At 39.9% G+C, this 25466-nt stretch overlaps 1 protein-coding gene across 1 annotated transcript; it reads right to left on the reverse strand.

Annotated features, from left to right (window-relative positions):
- Positions 1-13: 13 nt before the first annotated feature.
- On the reverse strand, positions 14-25234 carry ptprc (protein tyrosine phosphatase receptor type C). The gene is made up of 34 exons (XM_030049755.1): positions 24928-25234; positions 18951-18977; positions 17390-17440; positions 15975-16103; positions 15648-15776; positions 15356-15508; positions 15043-15060; positions 14515-14775; positions 14165-14404; positions 13942-14082; positions 13388-13522; positions 13149-13267; positions 12321-12330; positions 11906-12115; positions 10721-10938; positions 10552-10612; positions 10300-10408; positions 9963-10000; positions 9002-9111; positions 8684-8774; positions 7967-8043; positions 7668-7704; positions 7441-7538; positions 7018-7143; positions 6289-6446; positions 5456-5591; positions 5050-5199; positions 4522-4612; positions 4137-4270; positions 3663-3797; positions 2836-2958; positions 2555-2721; positions 1436-1571; positions 14-754 (listed from the first exon to the last, which is right to left on the reverse strand). The coding sequence occupies exons 1-34, from the start codon at positions 24989-24991 to the stop codon at positions 416-418; spliced, it is 4221 nt and encodes a 1406-aa protein (XP_029905615.1). The 5' UTR covers positions 24992-25234; the 3' UTR covers positions 14-415.
- Between the last annotated feature and the right edge of the window lie 232 nt (positions 25235-25466).

Raw genomic sequence — 25466 nt, forward strand, 5'->3', positions numbered from 1 at the left:
AAATGCAGGTAAATCAGATTACAGCACTCATTTATTTAGCAAGAAGGATATCACATAAAATATTTCATTTATACTTCATCATTACATTAACTTCGTCTCTACCATAAATCCAAGATTATAGTTTGACAACAGCATTCTAGTAAAAAGTAAACTTTGCTCACAAGAAGAACCTTTTTATAACTTAGCTTAATATTTAAATCCGATTTTTGGAGATTGATATTAAAAACATATAGTCAAATCCTGCAAAATATCTTGACTAAAATCATGGCATCAAAGCTTTACATTTTATACATTCATAAAGAAATTCAATGAAGCATTCAAATATTATAAAGCATGTGTAACTTTTTTTGGCAGCCTTTGGTAGAACTGAAGTGCATCTTCATCTTTGCTGTACGAGTGTCTCTGTCTGCTGCTCTCAGACCTCCAGAGTGACAGTGGGGCCGTTGCTGGCTCCCTCCAGAGGTGTACTCTCCGTGGGGCTACTGGACACATTATCTGGCCCGTCTTGTTTGGCTTCATTCTCATCCTTAGCCACCAGTGGAGTGCTCTCTGCTGCCCCCTGCTGCTCCTGGGTGCTACTGCTGGCTGGTTGCTCTTCCTGTTTCTCATCTGCCTTCTCTGCTGCCTTGGTTTCATTTTCAATCTTGACAGAGTCAACTGCTGGGGCGGCGGTGGCGGCAGGCACTGCATTCGCTTCCCCATTCTGAACAGGGAAGGCCCCCTCCAGTGCATCATACAAGAACTGGTACTGCTCCTGCCGGTGACAGGAAACACACATGAAGCACTTTAGTATGCTGACACTTTTATTCAGGGTGTGAGGCTGATTCTCCCCAAACTTTTCCTATAAGAGCTTCAAAGTAAGAATAAACACGTATGTTACATGCATATTGCATTTGCAATGCTTCATTGAAGCTACTTCATTCTTATATTGAGTGAAATAGTCAGTACCATTGCTTTGTGGCTGCAGCTTTACATTAAACTGAAAATACCCTGATGTCTTGTGCATCAATTTATACACATTCCCCTGCAATTCAGCAGGGCATAATTGGTATCTTTGGAAATGCTGGGATTTCCACCAGAATTGAAAGTAAAGTTCTGTTTGAACAAAAAGGTTGACGCTTTAAAAGGGTCTAAAGAGAAGTGCCGGCGGGGATATGAAAAAGAGCTAAGGGAGACATTAAAAGGATTTTTTTTTAGCATTTGGAGGGGAGAGGATGGGGGACAAAGCATCTCAAAAGTAATTTCAACCATCACCTATATGAAATACAAAATAACCTCTAGTCTCACAGTAACACCTGACAGATATTAACATACAATTATTGCTCTTTAAACTGACCTTTACAGAGGAAAATCACAATATTGTCTATCAATTCATTCAGAGTAGAAGTCTTAAGAAATGCTGATCAAGGCCAAATGTTGACTGCTACGGGCTTACCAGGCTGGTGATCATGCCCTGTCTCTCTTTGCGTAGACTTTTGGACACCTGGAAAACATCCACCAGTTTCTCAGTCGCAGCGCTGTCCAGCAGGTTCCACAGGGCGCAGAAAATACCGGAACGAGAGGAGCCATCACTGAGGAGGAAAAAACAATACATCTATACATCAGCAGGGAGAGCCTGTCACTGACCAGAGCAGAGAACACGCAACTTCCATGCAAAAAGGGAATCAAAACCTGAACTTTCTACGTATGAAGCAACATTGCTAACCACTGAGCCACTGCACTGCTGGGAATACACTAATACACTATAAAATGACTTCTGTTAATTACTATTTTTTTTAATTATTTCCAAGATTAGTTTTTCAAATACACCTGGTACAATGTGCACATAAGACAACTTCTGAGCTGCTGTGAGGTTTATTTTTCTCACTTTGACAAAACTAGGCTAACGACTCCCATAGACTTCAAGTCTTTATGCTAAGCTAATATGAAGTACTGCCCATAGGAACCAAACCGCTGGATGTACAGAGGTGAAAATGGCATCAAACATCTTCTTCGTCTCAGTCTGTGTAAGCCGATGGGTAAGTTTCTAGTAAAGTGTCGATGAAACCCCACCTATAACTTTGAAATAAAGTGGCCTGTAATTGACACAATCAGTGAAGTCAGTGTTATACTACTGACAATTCAGAAAGCTGATTACTGCAGAGATCAATGAGAAGTGTCTGGAGGAGTAATATAATATTACAATAGTAAATACTGACATAATAACATGGCTTTGTAAGTTTTTTTTTTTTTGGCCTGTGCTGTGACACTGGTTGCTGGCTTGTTGCGCCGCGCTTCATCACTGAGCAGTTAAAAATGTGAGCAAACGGAAACCCCTGTGGGAGGGGAGTTTTTGTTCCAGAGTTGGGCGCTGAAAATGACTTCTGAAAGCCAGAAGTCTCACCTCTTGCTGAACTAATAACGGTTTTGACTGTCACCTACCTTATCAAACCAGTACATATACATTATATTGTGGTCATAATGTAGCTATAGGTCAGAAAATACCCATACCAGGTTATTACCCACTTAAGACACCCCTGTGTGAAAGAGTGTGTTTTCTCTGAAGTTGTCTGACCTGCAGTGGACCACCACGGGTGTGCTCTTTTCTGACTTGCTGTTGCCATAGTGACGGGTCTGCTTGATGCTCTTGATCATGTCTGTCAAATCCTGTGTTTTCTCTGGCAGCTCTCTGTTCACCCACTTCAGGAAGTGGAACTGTTTCACTTGCCGACTGTCTTTCCTCTGTTGGTGAAAGTGTTGTGGGGTTAAACAGGCATGTGATGTTCCCTTTGAAATTCTGTGGAAATGGCTGATCTGATGAATACTAAAAGAGAGCAGACTTTGCTGAAAAGTCACCTTGGTGTGACGGATCTGCATTGTGCGGGTGATGAACGTCGGGGAGGTGTCTGTAGCTGTCAGCTCCACTTCAATGTCCCCAAATGTTTTCTTCTCATTGTCCCAGTAGGCAGAGCAAACCTCCTATGAACAAGCACGTGCACAGAAGACGGAACAATGGTATGCATGTCAGCACATATGCACAAGAAAAAGTTCAGTTATTTTTTTAATCCATAAAACTTCAAATAAACAACACAAACTGAACACAATCTTTTAAAGAACCACCAATCAGTTCAAGAACTTAAAAACAAAGCTTTTGAAGCATGTTAGTCAATTAAATTCCTTAAAACTTTTGAATTGCACCAAGTAAAATGAACAAAATTAGTTGAATTGGATTTCAAAATGAATTAAAAAAAAAAAAAAAAAAAAGCTTTACATGCAGTTTATAATTTTTTTTTTTTTTTTAAATCAGATTTTAGTATTATTTGCTAAAATATTCCACAAACATTTGAACACCTGGTCAAAACAAAAGAAAAAAGAAAAGTCTGCGCTTGTCAGTGTGCATGTACTATATATTTACAGTGTGTATGTGCCTGGTATGCATGTGTATGTAAGTGGTGTAACCTTATATGTGTATGTGTTTACTGTTTTGGTGCATTTAAAGGACTATTTCACCCATAATGCACATTCAGAGATGGCTGGTGGTTTTTGGAAGTTTACCATGACGGCCTGTGAGTGAAACCCTCTTTGTCATGGATTCAAGGCAGCACATCTTGATTCAAATACTATGCATTATGGGTGAAGTGACCCTTTAGGTTCTAGTAGGGTAAGTGTGATATCCCAGGCACCTTATCACTCTCTTTGCACTCAGACAGCATGACAATAGTGGATGCTTTCTTCTGGTAGACCATCAGCCAGAAGTCAGCTGTGGTGTCTGGCAGCGGTCCCTGGGCGGCGATCAGGCTGCGTGGGCCCCAGTAACCCTGTGTGGGCAACAAAACACCTCAGACACTCCTCACAAACAATGTCTGATACATTTAATTAGATGTTTTAATTAGATATATTTTGATTTGGCTCCAGTTTGGAGGTGGGAATTCATTTTGACTAAATGAGATGTAACAGCTGCTACAACAGGAGGGGTGCTAAGACAAGCTCCATTTGTCATAAGAATAATCCTAACCTTCATTAAAACAATTATGTGTTACCTGTCCAGGCAGCAACTTGCATGACAGCTTAAATTTAAATCTACAACATGATCAGGGCCTGTGGAAATACTGGTGAGGGTGAGTGAATAAGATGCAAGTGTCAGTAAGGTAACATACGTCAATATGGGAGGCGTTGATGTATTTAGTGGACTCCTCATCCTCTTCATCAGATGACTCCTCCTCATCGTCATCCTGGTCACTGTCATGACTGCTACCTTCATCTATCTTCAGCAACACTCGGTTGTAGTCATCTAAAGGGGCCATGTGGAGTAGATTACAACAAATTTGCAGGAAAAAAAGCAAAGCAATGCAAAACCCTGAGAGAAAGAAAAGTCCACACGTGCCTGTTGTTGGAAAAGCTTTTGTACTTTTTCAGTGTTTGTTTTATACAGGAGAGGCTATAGTGATACAGATACATGCCACTGTCATTGATCCTGAATGTAAAATATGTTTTAAACCAGGACAGGAGACAAGATGATGTACTCCTTTTTCTGAAACTCACATGGGATGACAGACGAGTCGCGATTCTTCTTCTTGTTCTCCTCAGCGATCCCTGTGTTGAATGTCCTCCAGTTTTTATACTTGGGGACTCTCTGCAAGAATGCATCACAGAAAGATTTTTTATGTGGCAAATTCATTTCCTAAATATTAAGAAATAAGAGGCAGAAGAGAAATAAAATGAAAGGAGCTAAAAGTATTGAAGAGGAGAAAATTAGGAGGGATCCATCAAAGAATATGATGGATGACAAATTGACTGAAAGTAGACAGATATTATTATCATGCACAAAAATCATATAAAATTAAAAAGACTATAAAGCTTCTTCTTCTATTCTATATGATGCTTGAATGCCTTTTTGAGTACAACTGTACTTTGCTCTCTTACATCACTTTGATTGTATGGGTTTGTGCACTGCTGTCACCTGTGTCCCACTTTTATGTTTGTCTTAGTGCACCTTTTGTGGTGTTTGATCTCAATGGGATTATGTGGTTAAACAAAGGGGAAATAAAAAGCATTAAAAAAGTGTCATACCTCGAACTCTTCCTCCAGCAGGGTGGGCTCGGTGCTGGAGTTTTTCTCTTTGAGCGTGCCCAGTGTGCTGTGGAGCTCAGACAGGGCAATCTCCGTCTCCCCAAACTGGTTGTACTCTATCAGTGCCTGGTGAATCAGGATGTACTGGGCCTACATGAAGACACATACCATTCTGTAAATATGCAAATAATGTGCAGTTTGGATAAAGCCCTATATTTACTAAACACACTTAGGGCTATACATGAAATATACAAAATGTTAGGGGGATCTTCCTGGTATTAAATTGCAGCCAGTGTTACATAATCCACATCAATTTGAGGTTTCATTTTAAAATGAACATCCAGTGTATTTATATGTCAACTAAATGAAGAAACACTCTGAAATATTATTCACGATGACATTTTACCTCCACTTGAACCATGAGGCACCTCTGTCTGCGGAGTCTGACTACATAACCATAGATGTCCACTCTCCCCTCTGCCTCCAGACCCTCCATCATGGCATCAATGCCAATGTAGGTGCCTGTCCTGCCAACTCCTGCACTGTAAATGCAAAAAATGACACTTAAATTAATATTAAAATTAATTAATATTTCAATCAGTGGCAAACAAGGATGAAGTTGAGGAACAGCCTGATGTCCTTGTATCTGAGGAACAAGGGAACAAGGGCACTTGACTGAGTCAATGTGGACTGTGTATCCAAAAAAAAAAAAAAAAAAAAAGTCAGAGTCAGATATTGCAGAAATACTTGGAGAGTTTATAATCATGTCTAAGAGGCAGAAAACAAAAGTCAAGGAAAAGATTAATTGTAAAATAAAACAAAACAGAAAAATGGCTTGCTCAGTGACAACTAGCAATGCTTCATTAATAAAGAAATACAAAAATTACAAGTAATGGTAAGATATCATGAAGTTATGATGCATCCGTAATATAACTCAGTAGGTATTTCTTACTTTATTATGGTGATGGTAATCACTCAGTATGGCACCATTTTACTTGAGGGGACACAAAACTAGTAACTAATAAGGAGGTGATAAGGAAGGAATTATTTGTTATTGATTATGTGCCATGTAGCACCTTAATCAGAATGAATAGTGTATTAAGTAACTGGCATGATGCAGATTAACAGATATCCAGGAACAAATAATTGGATACCTGCGTTTACTGCACTTATTTACATTTTGAATTGTCAGAAGTGAGCGTCAGTTGGTCCTGGTGCTGTGTGGGACCCTGTGCGTACCTGCAGTGGACGACGATGGGGCCACTGAAGAAGTTCTTGAAGGCGTTGACGCGCCGCCTCAGCTTCAGGAGGAGGTGGGGCTCTCCTGGGACACCGTGGTCTGGCCAGCTGGTAAACTGGATTTGGGTCACTTCTCTCTCTGAGTTTTTGTCCCTCTTCTGATGAAACACACAAACACACATGCACAGAAGGTTATACAAGCACTGCAGGCTCATGTAAGCACAAATGCCTGCACACACACATAAACACGCATGCACACATACATAAATGAAAGCATATTCATGCACATAGGGATGTATATGAGTTATATAACATTATAAATAGGTAACGTGTTTTGGACCCATTAGCAAGACATAGGCAGTGACTACAGTGCTTATAATACAGTATAGTATACAGGGCAGTTTTCCTTTTCATCTGCCCCAATCACCTATGGGATTCCTCAGGGATCCATCCTGGGACCACTTCTATTCTGCCTGTATATGCTGCCTCTTGGTAACATTAAAAGGTGTACCTCCCACTAAAAAAATCTAAGGATTCCCTCCAGCCTGTCCTGGGCTGGATGGCAAATAATTTCCTTTGGCTGAACAGTAACAAAACTGAAGTAATTATCTGTAGTCCCTGAGTCCAGAAGCTAAATTACCAGTAAGCTAGGCCACCTCATCCTATAAATGAACTTTACTTTCTGTCTTACTTACTTATAGACTGAAGAGATCTTTGATGGATACTCACGTTGGTTAGGCTAAGATGGCGGATAATGTAATCAGGGCAGCAATCCTCTCCATTCAGTTTCACTATGAACTCATCAAAGATCTCGGTCTCTCGATCTGGGGATGGCCAGTACTGCGCACACTTGATCTGCAGCACAACACATCACAGGTACAGCCATTAAAAGTAAACAACAATCAGTGAAATCAAGTCAGATTTATTCATCAACCTGCAAACCAGGCAGTGTTTTGATTCCGATTTTTACTATTGTTATTATTCAAATGTACTTTCTTTTCCTTTTAATCCTTTCAATCTTGTATTTCTAACAGCAGACTCATGCACATTTAAGCCAAAGCCAAATTTCTAACTTTTGCACACCAAAAGTACAATAAAGTTAAATTGAATCAACCAAAATAATTCCCAAATTTTTCTAACTGCTGTTCTTACTCTGTTTCCCTCTTCACAGCGCGTCACCATGACGATGATAGAGGATTGTTGCTCCCATATCATCCTCCAGAAGTCACTCACGGTCTCAACCTTGGGTCCTGCAACACACACACACACACACACACACACACACACACACACACACACACACACACACAGCTTTAGCATCAAGCAGAAACATAAAGTGATGTTATTGAGTGGGTAAAGACTATGAGAGGCTGCTTTACCTTGAGCTGCAATGTACTTCTTGCTTTCCTTGAATCCCTGCAGGAAGAAAGCAATTGCTGTTCAGCAGTTATGTAATAATATGAACTGAGTGAGTTTAACATGGCAATTCTTTCTTTTCTTATTCAAAGTGTTATTTTATTTCTTATTATTTCTAGTAGAAGTAGCCTGGTAGTTGTAATAGAGGCAGTAATGATTTGGAGAAGGTCATACATGCTTTTATCTTTTCATTTGTTAGAAAAGTGCTATATAATTAAGATCACTGTTCCTAGTGGAAGAGGTTTTGGGGTGTTTTCCGTACATCAATGAAGCTGGCATTAATGTAGTCACATCCTGCCTCGCCATTTCCTGTGGTGAGCTGGACGCGGTTGAAATCATCTGGGAAAAACAAAAGCAGACATGTTGTCACTCAGTGAAGACATTTCTAAAACCTTTAGATTTCCAACAGAGAGAGCAAATGTGTGTGTGTGTGTGTGTGTGTGTGTGTGTGTGTGCGTGCTGTGGAGGTGTTACAAGGTGTTAAATCGACTGATGTGAACTCTGTGGGTGCATATTGATGACAAAAGCTTAAAAAAAGGGGAAAAATGCTGTTATTTAAGTAAATCTGTAAATAAAGCACAGAGGCACCAAATATTTTTGCAACATTTATACGACCTGTGGGATCCTGAAATAATATTCTGAGTGGAGACTGCACTAATTTCCGAAATTTTCAAAGAAATTCAGCATGTGTTCTTCTTTTTATGTAAGGCATTATAGCTGTGTACTGCGCAAAAACATGCCCAAGTGTCTTCCTAATTGTAGCTATGATTGTGCCAATTCTATAGCTAGGCAGTACTTCTATGTTGCAATCAATAAAAAATTGTGAATTGTAAAAAATCGCCCAGAATTTGTTTGAGTTTTGTAGGGTAAATTTGAGCCCAATAGACGGTGAGGGCCTCAGGCTCACAGGTACGAGTTCTCCAGCCACTGAGCAAGTCAGGACCAAAGCAGTAATTACAGAAGCTGGCCTCTCACTCACAGGGCAGGATGTCCACGTAGCGGTTCTTGACAGCATTGCAGGGCTTCTTGGCATCTTTTAGTGAGTTCCTGGAGAATATTCTGGGGATGCTCTGAAAGGAGGCACAAAATGTGTGAGATGCAAGTGGCAAAGACTCTCAGGACTGTGGACATATTTCCCTGAACAAAGTATAAGCACAGAGGTCATCCAGCAGCTCAGTTGGCTGAGGTGCGACATCCTGGGTTCTGATCCAGCTCGTCATCCCCCTCTCTCACCTCCATATCACATCCTGTCTACAATAAAATAAAATAAAAATACACATACAGGTACCAAATTTACCTGAAACTCAGCCAGGAAAAACCTTCCCTCGTCAGCAATCTTGCTTTTGTAGGCATCCAGCAAAACCTCGGCTGCGATTGGCTCAACATTCATCAGGTTCTCCTCTTCGTCTGCATGCAGAAACCAGTCAGCAAATAAGAAGACAAACAGGAAACACTGCATCCACCGGGCCAGTTCAGTTTTTCAATTCAAAGGCTTTATTGGCACAAACGTTATAAAGAGCAATTTTGCCAAAGCATCTGCATTTGTTCAACTATTTGGACAGCTCACAATAAAAGTGCATAAAAACATTACAACAACAATAATCTATATATACAGTGGTGGAAAAAAGTTTTCGGGCACCCTTAAAATTTTACACAATCTCACAATCTCAAATATTATCATGAAATATTTGTGAAAAAATCTTTTTTGCGTTTTAAAAGGTGTGGCTGCATTAGACAGATACAAACAAATACAAATGATATATTTTTTGTTTATTGTTTACAAGAAAAACTAAGAAAACTAAATTTTTGACAGTTTAATCTTTATCTTCAGGCGTGTTTCCTGCGTTAGGTTCCTTGTTTTAGCCATTTTTGTGTCTGAAGAACTTTCAAATGTGCTGGCTTTATATAGACACGAAGCTTGGCAACAAAAATTGTGTCTTTTAATAAAAAAAAATTTGGCTTTTTTAGGATTTGTTTAGTATTTTGGCTGTGACTGTACTACAAGAAATTGCACTCAAAGACCTAAGAGTGATTTGTTAATGCAATATTTCACAAATGCATGGGGTGTCCAAAAACTTTTTTCCACCAGTGTATATATGCAGTATATCCCTTGCTATCCCACATATATCTTATTTAGGTCAATTATTTCCTCATATATGTTTCTACATCTCTAAGTAATCTCCTTTTTTTAACATTACAGGTACAAAGTCTTCAGTATATAGTTATAGCCACAGCAGTCGCAGTAGCTGTTTACTCACTTGGAGCCGGAATGAGCATCATGTCCTCACCAAGATTGCTGTGGAGAAAATACAAGTGTGACGTCACAGAATTTATTTATTAACATGTGAACACCAAATACAGTTATCTTTAATTGTTTATCAGAAAAAGCAACAAAGATGCTAATACTGAGCTGCAAATGCAAAACCAAAACAGTATCTCCGGATTTTCTATCACATAATTAAACCGTCAGAATCATCAAACGCTGCAAATTGTGATTTACGCACAGATCAACATATGCATGCAGATTTCTGCTGAACAAAACAGAAGCAAGACATTCAAATGAATGCTGGAGATTAGATGCAGAGTGATCCTTACAGGGACTTCCTGCGCTGCAGAATGAAGATTTTATAAAGAACCATAATCAGGGCCACAGATGTGAGGATGATGAGGAAGACCAGAAAACCAATGACTGCTCTGTCATTGTCTGTAGAAAAAAAGACACACGCAGCATAATAGAGTACAGAAGTAGCGGCAATGTATGTGTTTTATGCTCAGAATAAAATGTCTCAGAACTATTCAGTGGAACAATGCAACACAGTTCATTGCTTTAAGTGAAAGAGTACATACAGCGAGTGGAAACATATTTGATGGACGGAGCACTCTCATGATGTCCATTGTAAGCAGTCACCTGTGAGGACAGGACATACCTTTATTAAAAATTATGACATGAATTAAATGTGAAGAGTAAGGAAGAGTAAGTAGTCTTGTGGAAACAAAAACAGAGGATCATACTTACATTGAGTGTGTAATCTGTGGAGTAGCTTAGATCAGTGAATTCAAAAGAGCAATTCTCCTCAGCTTCTTTATTTCGTTCTTCCTTACCGCCTGCATAGACACGTGCTATATACTTCTTATGAGGTCCATGGAAATCTGTTGTTTGAAGTCTGCTACAGTTGACTGTAAATGCATTATTGTCTTTAAGAATCACTCGAACATCATTCACACGTTTGGGCCCTGTAAGATATAACAAGTGAAGAGAAAGGTCATATTTTCCTTCAGATTAAGTGAAGTTTGCTCACTCACATACCACTTCAAGTGGTATTTTACTTTGGTATAACAACAGTTTCATCTCAGATAGACTTTGTGTCATGGCCAAATACTGCCTGAGACTGTGCACTGCCAGTCAGAGGTGATTGCATGCATGTGCCTTCAGTTTGGTTATTGTAAGTTCATCTAGTTACTCATTTCCATCCTAGATAAAGAGATTTTTTGGAGGGGGGGAATCACTGCCTACTGAGTTATAGAAAATAAATGTTTGACTATAGTGGGACATATCACCATGATATATATAACCTGAAATATAATAAATTTCCCAAAAATATTTCTATTATAAATGCATACAACAAGACAAGTTCACCACAGAAAACCACTGCTACTATTTGTACTGGAGTTTCAAATCTATTACTATAATCATCGTACATGCACTGTGCACGGCTCCTGGTTGAATCACAATTGAAGCTATATTGTAATGTACATGGTTTGCATTAGCGCATAATGGGTAACATTTATAAGTCTATATGTTTTGTACATGGGAACTCAATCCAAGACTGACGTGCTATTTCTATAATTGCTACCACTGGAGTTGGATTCTTTTTAAGATCTGAAATCTAAGAGACTGAAAACTGGTGGCAAAAGCATTTATTACAAGAATAGACACATTCATCCATCCAGTCAGTACTAAAATAAATAAATAAATAAATAAAATCCCAAACAAACACTACTACTAGATACAGTTATATTTATTGTATATCAACAATGTGTTGATGAGTTGATAGTATTGTTTCCTTCTGAAAAATTAACAAAGAATTTCATTAGAGTATCATAATTGGACACTGAATAACATGTACAATACATAGTGTCTTTGTATAGGTACGGGTGTCAAAAGTAACTTTCCCCAAAGGACATTTTGTCGGTTACTTACGTCCAGGATCAGTTTGTTTTCTCGGAGCTTCAGTCGGTGAGTGAACAGCACTGCCGTTGAAGATGGGTTGTACTGTACATGTATAGAAGGTGTATGGTTCCAGTCCAATAACATTGCATGTTCCTCCAGCTTCACTTCTGTTAGCTGTAACTATGTTTAAGGATGACAACATGTGAAAAATTACATAGCAAAACATTTTAAATAAAGGGGCTTAGACTGAACATTGTATTAGTTACAATAAACAGCTTTGGGTGATTGGGAGATAAATTGACCTGTTAAAGCACCATATAAAAACCAGTATCATCCATGTGTCCCTGATAGATCATTGGCTCTTGTTCTCCAGGCTACCACCTACGCACACACTATGTTGATTTTTGATAGGCGTCTAATTTTAGTTTTTGTCGTAACTTTTAGCTGTACACAGTCTCCCATTTTTATCAGGCTCACCCCCGATGGAAACAAGGAATGTAAAACCCAGGCAGTTACAGAGGTTATTTATTTATCATATATCATATTTTTTGGAGTCTCTGACACAAAACTTTGAGGTTTAGCACATCCTCTAACACAGGGGGTGCATGAGATTTAAAAAAAAAAAAAAAAAAAATGTTGATTTAAAAAATATCAGTCATGCATAATCCCAAAAATAACTAGCCTATGCTAATAATGAGTTCAATAAAAAAATGTAAATGTTTGTTTTATAAACCACGTTTTATATTCAGTTTTCCCTCTGGGTTTCCTGAAGGTGTCAAATGAGTGTGTTTGTGGTTTAAATCTGCTGCCGTGGTCGTCGAGCGAAGACGTTTGTTCACTGTGTCCAGGAAGCAAGACAAAAACAAAAAAAAAAAAAAAATCAGAAAATGGATTTATGGTTGAAAAGTGGCAGCGAAACAGCCAAGAACAAGGAGAGAGAAGAAAAGAAGAAGCAAAAACAGAAACAACAAAATATCCTCAGTATCAGGATGTTGTTTCAGACACTGATGGAGCTGAGCTGGACCTCTGCATGTGGGCTGAAAAAATATGTCAAAGTACATTTCTGAAAAAAGTTTGAGAACCACCGCTCTAACATCACATATCACTCTGCAGAGTATCTGCTAAATTGTTACCCTAGAGCAAATAATCTACCAGGGACCTGAGGATGATTTTAGCATCTATATTCTCATCATTAGTCAGGAATGTTCACCAACAAAGTAGAGCGTTAACTTGACAGTTTTGACATACCTGGCGGTTTTGTAGCATTACAGCGGCAGACGTATGAGAGGTTCGGATGTTTAGAGACACCTGGACAGTTGACACTACTGGTGTTCCATTCCAGTTCAATGGAGGAACTGGTGTTGCTGCTTATTTTGGGAACTATTTTGAGATCTGTTGGACACAATAGCAGCCGCCTGATTAAACAGAACTGATATCTGGCAGTATTGTTATTTCACTCTAACAGAAGATAAAAGCAGTCATCATGCAGAGGAAAAATGATTATCCACATACCACAATTAATCATAAACTTGGTGGTAACTGATTTATCTATGCTGACGTTGTTGTCCATGATCTGACCAGTACAATTGTATTCTGTGAAGGGCTCCAGCTTAGACTCAGGCTTAAGGTCCTGAGAGGTGTTTAGGTCTGAGGGGGACAGAAAGATGAGACAGTTATTTCCTTTCTTTGTAGTTCTGTCACTGTAAAGACATTTCCCCATTCGGCCATTCACGCACAGCAGGATGCATTCAGAGAGCACAAACCTCGCCAGTGCTGAACTATTCTCCAACTTGCTGCTACACCAAAAGACTTCCTATCATCAAACTTTACATTTAGCAGATGTTTATATATCTAAGGGTAGAAATAACAAATCTTTGCCACAAAAATCTAAGAAGTTGTCTCCTGGTCTAAGACCTATGTGTCCACCAGATTTTATGGCTATCCTGCTGGGAGACGAGCAAAATCAGAAACAAAACCTTTGGTGGAAGAAAAATAAAACAACAACAAATTTGACCATCAAATACGAGGGCATTATTGAGTGGCCAAAGTTGAGTCTTTCCACTTACCATGACAGGTGTAGTCAATTTTGAGATTTTGACATTTGCTTGGTAGACTTTGATTGAAGTTTTCAGAAATTGTAGGAGGAGGATTTTCAGGAATTGTAGCAGGAGGAGTCACTTCAATTTCACTTTGATTTAAGAAATTCTCTGAAAACATGAAACATGTACGTAAAGCATTTTAAAATGAGGTCCTCACCAAATTATAAAATACAGGTAAAAATGTACATACCAACACTGATGAAGGAGGTTTTGTTAAAGGCGACATTCCCTGAACTGAAGTTTGTTGTCAAATTTGAGCAAATGTCATCAAATTTGGGCGTGAAACAGAAGGCTTTTGAAGAATTCAAAGGACCGCTTTGGCAAGTAATTGGATAATTTTTTCGGGTCATTGCAGAGCTAATATCCCATTGGCTTGCATAACAAACTTGTCCATGGATGCAGGTGTCAGCTTCATTAATGTCTCTTTCATCTGAAATGCATAAAAAGGTTCCGCAAATGTTAAAATGTCCTTTCCGTTTGCACGCTGTACAAACTCTGAAAGTAAAAGTAAGATGCCATGATTAGAAATGTTTCACCTACTCAGTTCATTTGTCAACTGACTTCCACTTGAGGCCTCACAGGATATCCAGTCATTGCTGCCATTAGCCTCACTGTCAGGCTTAAATGACACCATGCAGTTATAGTTGGTACTGGGCTTCAGGTCTGTCATATTTATTATGGAAGACTGATCTGTCTTTGCATGTTCATGGTCACATTCAACTTTTACACTGTAGGTAGCATTGGGTGAGCTTGTGATGCTGAACTGCAGGCCAAACTGGATTGGTGTAACGGTGTATGAACCTGCACACAAAACAAACGGTTCGATTCGTCAGCCTCATGATGAATGTGAACCTCTCTGAAGTCTGAACACGCTCCTGTACTGCTCACAACATGCCAAACCAGGATGAAACTAAAGTGTCACATAAGCTCGCTGTGTAAACCCACATCCACTGCATTTGTTTGAAAGTAAGAGAGAAGTCCAGTAACCTATCATTACTAATTAGAGCAACGATGAGAGGAAACAATCAGATGAATTAATGCATTTGAAAAATTAGGGCTCATACTCACATGTTGGCTTTGGGGGGGCTGGAGGATACAATAAAATTAAAAGGGAGAACAGAGAAAAGAAGAGTGTTAATGTATAAATATATATTGTAAGGTCTTTGATGGATACTTGTAAAGCGCCTGCCAATAAATACTTAAGTATTTTCAGTAACAGCTAGATTTACCAGAGGAAGCACCATGCTATCTTCACTCCCCTTTGCAGGTTGAAGTAGGCTGACATTTCTGTTGATTTACCCTTCTCATATAACACAATCCTCTATCTGCAAGTCATCTGTCTACCAACAAACAGGCAGCTTATGAACGACGAAATTCCAACCTTTGGGGGTCGTGGAAGGCATTGGGGTGGTGGGTGGAGTGCTTGGAGGAGAGGTCTGGTTGTGAGTGATATTAGAGGCACTGATTGTGGTGGTTTTATTGTCTGGGAGTGTGGTCTCCGTAGAGGTGCTTGCAGTGGTGTGGTCCGCCTTGGCTGCAGGATGGAGGACATGGCGTAGGTAATTTTCCAACAAATATACCTCAATTCCATCGTGCCAATATACATTTCAGAAAAGTATCAATCCAATGCTCACGTGACTGGTAAAGCTGGAAAAAGAGGCTGGATACATTACCAACAGTGGTATTTGCTAAAGGGGATGCCTGGGTTGAGGAGTCTGACGTTGTCAGGTTGCGTGGAGGTGTGGGGCTAGCTGGTATGATGCTTGGAGGCAAGGTGGTGGTAATGGTGGCTACACTTGTTACTGAAAATAAATTGATATTTTGGTTGGAGCGTGGCTGTAAGATAGTACTTGGGGTGATGCTTGGAGGTGAGATTGATACAACAATACCTACAAATATACCTTTATTGCATTGTGCTAATATACATTTCAGAAAAGTATCATGTCAAATCGAATGGTCACGTGGCTGGTAAAACTGGAAACTGAGGCTGGATACATTACCACCGGTGGTATTTGCTAAAGGGGGCGTCTGGGTTGAGGAGTCTGACGTTGTCAGGTTGCGTGGAGGTGTGGGGCTAGCTGAAGAGGTGCGTGGAGGCAAGGTGGTGGTAGTGGTGGCTACACTTGTTACTGAAAATAAATTGATATTCTGGTTGGAGCGTGGCTGCAAGATAGTACTTGGGGTGATGCTTGGAGGTAAGATTGATAAAACAACATCTACATTAAACAACAAAAAAAGGACAACAAGGACAACAAAATGGCAAAATGTCACAAGACACCCTCCTCATCATTATAGGTGCCTGATGATGCATCTCATGTAAACTCTTTGTAAACTCTTCTTACAAAAAGCATGCAACACACACACACACACACACACAGACACACACACACACACACACACACACACACACACACACACACCATCTTCTCCCTAGTGTCGCTTTGTATCTGTTTGTGTTGAAGAGGACGGATAAGTGCTTATAACAGCCTTTGATAACAGAATTTCTGCACGGAGAAAAGATAAGCTACTGTCAAGATGAAACTGCTGAACAGTGGAACAGGAAGCACAATGCTGTAATATTAGCATATGATTTGCAAGGTACAATGGTTCCTGTTTTGTGCCCTAAAGCAAGATTCACATCACAAGTAAACTGATACTTTCACTGATTTACTACTTTCATGCCCTATTCTCATGCTTGGAGGAAAGGTCTGGTTGTGAGTGGCAAAATTCCCTTGTTTCGAGTCACCAAGACCGAGAGAAGATGTTTGATACCATTTTCACTTCTGTACGTCCTGTGGTTTGGTTCCTATGGGTAGCATTTCGTGATAGCTTAGCATAAAGACTTGAAGTCTATGGGAGTCGTTAGCCTAGCTGTGTCAAAGTGAAAAAATAAATCTTACAGCAACTCTGAAGCTGTCTTATTTATGGTGTGGGTCTTATTTAAGGTGTGTGGAGGTGTGTGGTTAGCTGGCGAGGTGTGTGGAGGCAAGGCGGTGGTGGCTGGACTTGCTAATGAAGGTAAACTGATAGTTTGGATGGCGCTTGGCAGTAAGGTGGTACTTATGTGCTTCCTGTTAACAACCTTCGATAAGAGCAAATTTGCACTGAGTAGAGAAGAGCTACGGTGAAGTTGAAACAGTTATAACACTGGAACTGGGATTACAATGGTGTAATATTGGTGTGTTATTTCCAAAATACAACCTGCCTGCTGGTTTGTGCCCTAAAGCAATATGCAAGTTGCAACATGGGAACCTTAATGCATCAGTACAGTTTATTCCCAACGTACAGCAGGATAGAAAGTTGTTTGCTCGTCTGTCTCCTGATGATTTTCATGCCTTCCTCTGCATCCACACCCCTTCTGCCCTCAAAGCATCACCTTCACATTCTTTCTGTGACTTTACCGTAACGGTCTCACCTGTGTCATTGTTGTTCTTGCCGTTGGGACCTGCACTGGGGGGGTTTCCTGCTGTGAACAGAAGTAGCACAGTGAGCAGCTTACAAGAAGGCCAACGGGAGGAAAATAAGATGACTAGAAATGCCTGATAGAGACTCCAAGCCAAGAGATGAGATGAGATGTGAAATCCTGTGGTTTTGATAAAGGTACACCCGCGTAGCCATGCCTCAAGTATGGAGGCCCAAACTGCCCAGAGGTCTGTGGAAATGCTCATCACGAAACATGGGAGCCCTCGCTGAGATGAATGTCACACTAACTTGCACACATCAACAGCAACAACACTTCTGGTGTGAGAGGGATAATGTGAGCCATTTTAACGATTAAAACTATTTAATTTCTAATTCTTTGACTTTACCGTAACAGTTTCACCTGTGGGAATTAGGACGCCCTGTTGCAGATGTGCATTACACAGATTAAGTCAATGAGAGTCTTAATAGAATCTCAGTTTTGAGAAAGCTGACATCTCAATATAGCAATATAGCACTATAGCAATATATCAAAAAAAAAAAAAAAAAAAAAAACACCAGAAAACCAAACACAGCCTTCATCCCAGTCATCAATGATTGTAGTGATCCCACTACTAGAAGAGGGACTATTCATACCAAATATTAATCAAGATGATAGTTTTAATTTAGAAAGAAACGACACAATCAAACCAAAAAAAAAAAAAAAAAGTTACAGCTGACGATGACCACACATTAGTCTTGTTGTGGCAACTTCCTTGTTATTCCTACTAATGGCAAATGCAACGTCTTAGCAAAATTTGTCAGAGCAATGCTGCACTTTTCAAGTTGAATACTGTATTTACATTCCTCCAGATCTCTGGCGTTTGACCTACGTGAATTTAGGTGCAGCTAAGCACCACAGACACCCTGGCTGAACCCAAACTGATCTCTGAACCAGCTAACTCACGCCTTTGCTCATGCAAAACACATCAGTAATATGTTATTAACAAAACAAAACAAAAACCAAAAAAAAAAAAACATGGATAAAGATTTATTGAAGTAAACTGGTCAAGATTCTCCCTGGGTAACCAGCTTTTGTGGGGCTTTGCTTGTTGGTCTTTTGTCCCCACATGACCGAGATGAAAGATGTAACGTGCTCCAGCATGGCGAACGGTATTGTTTGACATCAGCCTCAGTTTGACACCTGACATCAGTTTTATCTGACAAACAGCCTGGAAGGAGTTTGGGAATGTAGGGAATCGCATTAGCAGTTCATGAATCAGGCTTACTCTTGTTGTACTTAGAGCAGCCTTTTCAAAAAAGGGCATGGCATGTGCATGTGTTTTGGGGCACCTTTTTTGTCTGGTGCGTATTCATTATTTAAGTCTTCCTTTTGTTTTTCGTGTTTTCCTTAAAAGCCTATCAATGTTGGAAAAGGTGCTCTTCCGAGGCTGTAATACATTTTTGCACACAGAACCAACTTGTATCATTGTTACGGATAATAACAATTAAAAGTCGGGTAATAATAATTAAAAGTCATATGGTAGATTAGTTCTACAAATTACAATGCAACTTACCCGTTGGAATTGGTTTGCTCGTCTGACCTAGAATGACAAAAGAGAGAAAAAAATGTCATCATCATCATGATCCAAATGCATTCACATAGCAGCATTTAATTAAGTCGAGGTGTATGCACATTGTTAGGTTATGTTAAAAAAAAGATCCCTACATACAATGCATTTGATTAATTTTTTATTTTTATCTAAAATAAAGACATCGAAGCGCTCCCTTCTCTCCAACATTATTAAACTAAACTTTATCTAGTTGAAAGAGCAAAGGATGCTGTCAGAGGTGACAATTTTCATCCAAACGGCTGCACATGTGAGTCAGTGTGGTACAACCTGGTTGCTATGGCAATGCAGCAAAGGACCTGAAAACACTCTTTCAGAAGGCTAACCACGGTTTCCTGTCTTGTGCTGAAACCAAGCCCCGTCCTCACAGTTACAACATTGGTTTGGTTTAAGTTTGGGCAGATCTCTGGTTGACATTTAAGCACAAATATGAAATCTAAAAAAAAAAAAAAATGGCCTATTGTGGGCTCAAAGGTTTTAACAATGAAACCAAACACCGAGGTAATAGAAACTGGCTGAGTGAGACTGGCATGGACTTTCTCTCTGTCTTGTTTTTAGACAGCGAAATGTATCGCCTGATGTATTTCTGTACTGTACAATCAAACTAAAACGTAAGAGATGGAAAACAAATTGCACTGATCACGTCCGTGCTCTGTGACAGTGCTCTCTGAGTTTTGCTCGTGTGTTGACTCAATAGGCGTACACATTTGAGTAAGCTTGCAGGGTGCAGCATAGCAAGACCACAGGAAGTCTTTTGATATGCTTTAGTTAAGCCTTTAAAAGAAAAAAAAAAAAAACATCCACAGCAAAAAAAAAAAAAAAAAAAAAATGTTAATCATTGCTAGTGATGTAATGTATGTAAATAAAAAAATAAACTGTGCAATGTATTACCTATCAAACAACTGTATCGTCAGAAACACAGAGGTATGATTTTTACTCTCTCTCACTTTAATTTGTTTCCCAGTGAGCATTATATGTAGGCCTACTATGACTTTATGCCATGCAAATTCATGTGACACTTAAAAGTATATACATTCTATTTGTGCAAATAAAAAAAGCGAGTAAACCCAGTGTAGGTGGGTTTATTCTCCATATCATCCCTGATCTTAAGATATTACTCAAGTGCATGTCTAGTTTTGAGTCTTAAAATCATTTTTGCCAGACTGGCAAGCAGGGCCTGAGGATGGCCCGCCGCCTGTCCATCTGTTCAACATTTTATTCCAAGGTAACATAATTTAAGATCTAGAAAAAAAAGGGGAAGGCCCCAAGCTCTCTTTAAAAGTCAAGTAGCAGACATTTAATACATTGGCTTGTTCAATGAACAATAAAAACTTTGAAAACCCCAACACATTGCAGCATGCGTCTCTACTGAACACATTCATGCTCCCCTGAGGATGAACCCTCTAAATTTCGATGACCTCATAATTTTCCCCTTTAGCGCCACCATCAGGCCAAAATGCCAAGTTTACACACAAGATATCACAAAATGAGATGGTCCTCCAGCAAAAAATGTCCCCATAAGTTTCATTTTTGCAGAGGCTTATAACGACATAGTTACGATCTAAAAATTAAGCGACTTCTAGTGGTCTTGGAAATAATGACAGTGTGGTGTCACATTAAGGGAACAACAAAATCCATATCAGGAGGCTGGTGAGGGGGCAGATGGACATACCCTTTCACTCAGGCATAACCCTTTTCCTAACCTTAACCATTACGGTTAATCTTTCCTAACCTTAACCAAGTATTTTTTGTGTGGCAATGTTAGCTCACTAGCAAGCTCCCTCAAGAAACAGTCCATTGGGTCGTATTAAGGTGTTGGAACGAATGACCCATGTATGTCGTATGGATTGGAGGATATACTCCCAAACGTAAGTTTTCTCTTGATTGTTGTAGCGCTATGACATTTCCCTTAGCACATATCTCTAAAAGTCATGGATGAATTTCCAAGTCATTTGATGAACGTACTCATTCCTCCCAGGAAGTTAAACCGGTTGCTGTGGTACCATGTAGAAAAACGTGCAGGTTCTTTTGTTTTTCCTTCTTGATTTTTGTGCCCCTGTCACCTTTGCTCTATAGAGCCACTTCTACACCAAAATGTCAAATTTCACATTTTACAATCTATTTGGCATGTTTCCTTTTATTTGGTGAGCAGATATTTATGCTCCCTAGAGAATGAATCCTGTCAACTTTCCTCTGGCGCCACCCTTAGGTCAAAATGTAAATGTTCTTCCACAAGTTGTACTCCCTCGACATGCACCGAGCCAGCAGTGGCACGAGGAGGCCCACACTAGTTTTGTCAACTTGTGTAAAGACTTTTGCTCATGTTTCATTTTGTTACCAGTGAAGCGGTCTGCATAACTCTTCCTGTTTTTGTTGTTGTTGTTGTTGTTTATTTGTTTGTTTTTGAAAATATTTGTGTTTGCCTCTTGGAAACTCCGGTAACAACTGAAGCCTCCTTGGAAACAAATGAAAATATCAGCCACAACTGGCATAACTGATATTCATTAACAATATTAATATTTCATTGCATGACAAAATAGCGAGGTGACATAGTTCAATGGACAGTCTTTACATCGTGGGCGTATGTCGTCTCACAAAAACAGCTCTGCAGTTATGTCTTGTCCTTTCTCACAGGATATTAAAATAAGAGCGGTGCAGAGCAGTAACAGGGCTTGGTAGAACAATGCGACTCAGGATGTGGTTTAGCTCATTCCTGTTTCACTGCACACTCGATGAGATGCACGCTCTCTGCAATGACATTGCATGGCTCCACACTACCTGCAGACATCTGTTTTGAGCTCTGGGATAGAGACACAAATGCATGTGCCTGTGCCTGATGAACTTTTCAAATAACTGATGGCACTTTTTCTAAGCTACACCACCACTGTGTCATAACTTTTGTTGTAGCCAGCAGATTTTGTACCACATTTATAGTATTTAAGAGCGAGCTGCTGTTGTTTCATCTCCAACATGGATACTCTGCATTCATCTCAGAATGCCTAATTGTTTAGAAGAAGTGTCCTTTCTTTTGGTTGTGTGTGTGTGTTCTTCTTCTTCTTCTTCTTCTTCTTCTTTTTTTTTTTAAATGGCTGACTAGCCCTAAATGGAGGCTTAGCATCTCTCTGGGTGCTTGCTCTGTCAGTGGCTGCAGGGCCGAGGCAGGGTGTGAAACTAAAGTGTGACATTCACGCTGCCATGTGTTGGAAAGCCAAGTGTAATTTTCAGTCAAAAGCGGGTATTTGTTCACGCTTGCAAGCACTTTGTTCAAGCATGACAAATGAAAGAGGTGGAGGTGGAGAACTGAGAGAGAGACCAGCAGAGGCAGAGAGAGAGAGAGAGAGAGAAATGACGGGCATAGAAATGAAAGGCGGTTTTTTAAGTCTGAGGTGACCGAACTTCTAGTTTGTTGCCAATCAGAGTTCAAATTCCTATTAATTAATACCTATGCTGGAATTGATTTTATTAGCCCCACATGATGTAAAGTAACTGGAGTTTCCTTGTCGCCCTCTATGTGCCTGCATCTGTCTCCCTCACATATGGTCAGGTGCTCTCTCTGTCTGCTTGTCTGCGTTTTTTCAGTTAGGCTTGGTTTATTTTCTGTATTTCTCTCTATATGTCTCCTTTTTACCATTTGCATCCGCTGCAGTAATGTCTTCAATGACGAGCACATAACACCCCCCTGCTTGTTTTAATCATGCATCGCTATGAATATTTTGGACTTCACTTCTTCATTTTAACCCCATGCTTCCCCTTTTTTTTTTTTGGTGAATTCTCAGCTCATTTATTCAGTCTGCTCTGCCAGGAAACACGGCCGACTCAGAATGGAACACGGAAGTGGTCGGCAGCGCGTTGTCCGCCTAGCTGCGGCCTGCTGCAGCCGCACGCTTTAAAATGTGCATCTGGGCACCACTCAGTTTCTCATCAGGCTTGCTTTTATAGCTGGACGACTGTGTGTGTGAAGGTGTAGATGTGCACATACTGTGAGCTTGTTGGCTGTGGGTGTTACACTGACCCTTCATCTACTGTATGCTCTTTTTCTATGTACAGTGTTATGAAAAAAAGCAAAAAAAAACAAAGCATCGTCACATGCCTATTTGTGATTCAAATAAATATTGGGGGTTTCAAAAGCAGTTTTTTCATACATGATTCACATCACTGTATTATTAAAAAAAAAAAAAAAATCCTGTTTCGAAGGTGTACCTTTTAGTAATGGACTATTGAAGGTTGAATTATTTTGTGAAACTGACTAAATGTAAGTTAGAAATTATGGATAATATAGATTTGCTTTTCATTGTTACTATTCTTCATCTTCTTATCATCATCATCATTATTGACTATTGACTATTACTTTTATTATTATTTGAAGTAGTAGTAGTAGTAGTAATAGTGGTGGTACTAAACAGTAGTAATAGTATTAGTAGTACCAGCACAGAGGAACAGTAGGTGTAGTAGCAGCCGCAGTAGAACAATAGTAGTAGTAATAGTATTACTGTAGTTCCAGTAATGAATTATTATTCATATTTTTAATTGCATGCCTTCTCTTGAACACTGACTATGGAAAGTCAGCGTCACTTCAGCGGAAAAGTGAAGGAAAATATTGAGCCACCGGTTTGGTTTGTGCCCTGATGACTCACCCTGCACACTGGCTGAAAAACATGCTCGACAGACATGACAAATATCAACCCTGATGCCCTTACTGTAACAACAACAACAACAACAATAACGACAATATCTGTGTTACTGTGATCTCTGCTCAAAGGGATCAACAGAGTGAAAGGGAATATTTTCAGCTCACATGTGTTACAGAGATGTTTGAGCTGGAAATAGAAAAAATGATTGACATGTGGCAGAGTGACAGGCCTCTGAGTGACGCTGGAGGCACTAAGGGGGGTGGGGGGGCTGAATTGGCACACGCGCACACACACATGTACGCATGCATGAACACACATGGGCAAGGAGACACACACACACACACACACACACACATCACAATCCATACATGCCACACACAGCCACGAAGGTTGAAGTCAACTATCAGTCTCTCCTTTCTCAGCAGGCGAGCTTGCAGGGACACACCCCAAAAGTCCTCTCATCTATGACAGATATACCTCACACACACACACACACACACACACACACACACACAGAGTGCCAACGCAGAACAGAAACATGTTTGCAAAAATTCCTATAGCTTTTTACCAAAGTAAAACACCCATTTAAAGACAGGCTTCGTATTAAGAGCCGCCTTTGATTGAACATAACAGTTTATGCTTTGCCAAAAGGGCTTGCAAGCCTGTCACCACTGACTCCCCACATGACAAAAGAGGCAATACATTTTCATCAGCCGGCGCCGCGTTGAGCATCTTGTTTTCTTGGGGTTGACAAAAAAAAAAAAAAAAAAAAAAAAAAAAAAAGTTTAAGAAATGCCGTTCTTATGCAGTGACACACAACAACTACAGAGGGATGCAACTCAAAGGCGAGATACATAACTTGACATAACTTGTCACTGCTGCCTTCTGTTTTACATTAAATGATTACATTTTATCTTGTTAGGTTTTTCATGTTTCAGAGTAAAAAAAAAAAAAAAGAGAGAGAGCGAACGAATGAACAAACGAAAGAAATCTTTCTCCCTCACACAGATTCACGTCTCTGTTTCAGGTATGACAAATGTTTTATTGAAGATCATCACTTGCTCACCAACCATATGCCACAACTAGAAGGCGCTTCCTGCAGTTAGCAATTCAGACCAAAATAAGCGATCTTATGCGTGTCCAGCACATTATCTGCCTTTGGTTTGCATCATTCAAAGAATCATCGTATTTGCCGCCTGAAGGCTTTGAAACGACTTCACAGGTGAGTACAGTCTTTCTTCTCTCCCTTTATAAAGAATGTAACCCTGCTGATGTTGTAGATGGTTACTTACAGATGGCCAAACCAATCAGCCCGACCCAAAGCAGCAGGATCTTCAGTCCATAGAGACCTGCCATATCCAGGAGTCAGGGTGTGTGTGACACCATACGTCCTAGTGGGGACCAACAGGGGAAATTCAAACACCAAAAAAATCAACAAAAAAGTCTGTATTTCCTTTTCTTATTGAAGGCTAAGACAGAAACAAGTCTAAACGGTGTCTTATTTTAAAGCTACATACGTTCTCGTTCTAGACTTATCAGTAGACACAGCTTCCTGAACTTGTTCCCCAAACGCTAAGCTTCGCCTCTGGGTTTCAAGTAAAGCAAGACGGAGTGATGTCACACTGCTGAGCTTTCCTCCACCTTACCTTTAGTGACAGGAAGTTTCATTTCAGCTACGCCACTGAGAACAGGAAGTCATGTCTCATCTTGTCCTTACATCTCTTTTCTCAAGCGTGTAAACCCTCTGACTTACACAGAAATGGCGTTCACTTAAGGGAGAAGCTTTATGTCGACACATTTTCTTTAAAAGTTTCACTGACACATCAGGCTT

This window comes from Myripristis murdjan, chromosome 4 (assembly GCF_902150065.1).
Source record: "Myripristis murdjan chromosome 4, fMyrMur1.1, whole genome shotgun sequence".
Lineage (NCBI taxonomy): Eukaryota > Metazoa > Chordata > Actinopteri > Holocentriformes > Holocentridae > Myripristis > Myripristis murdjan.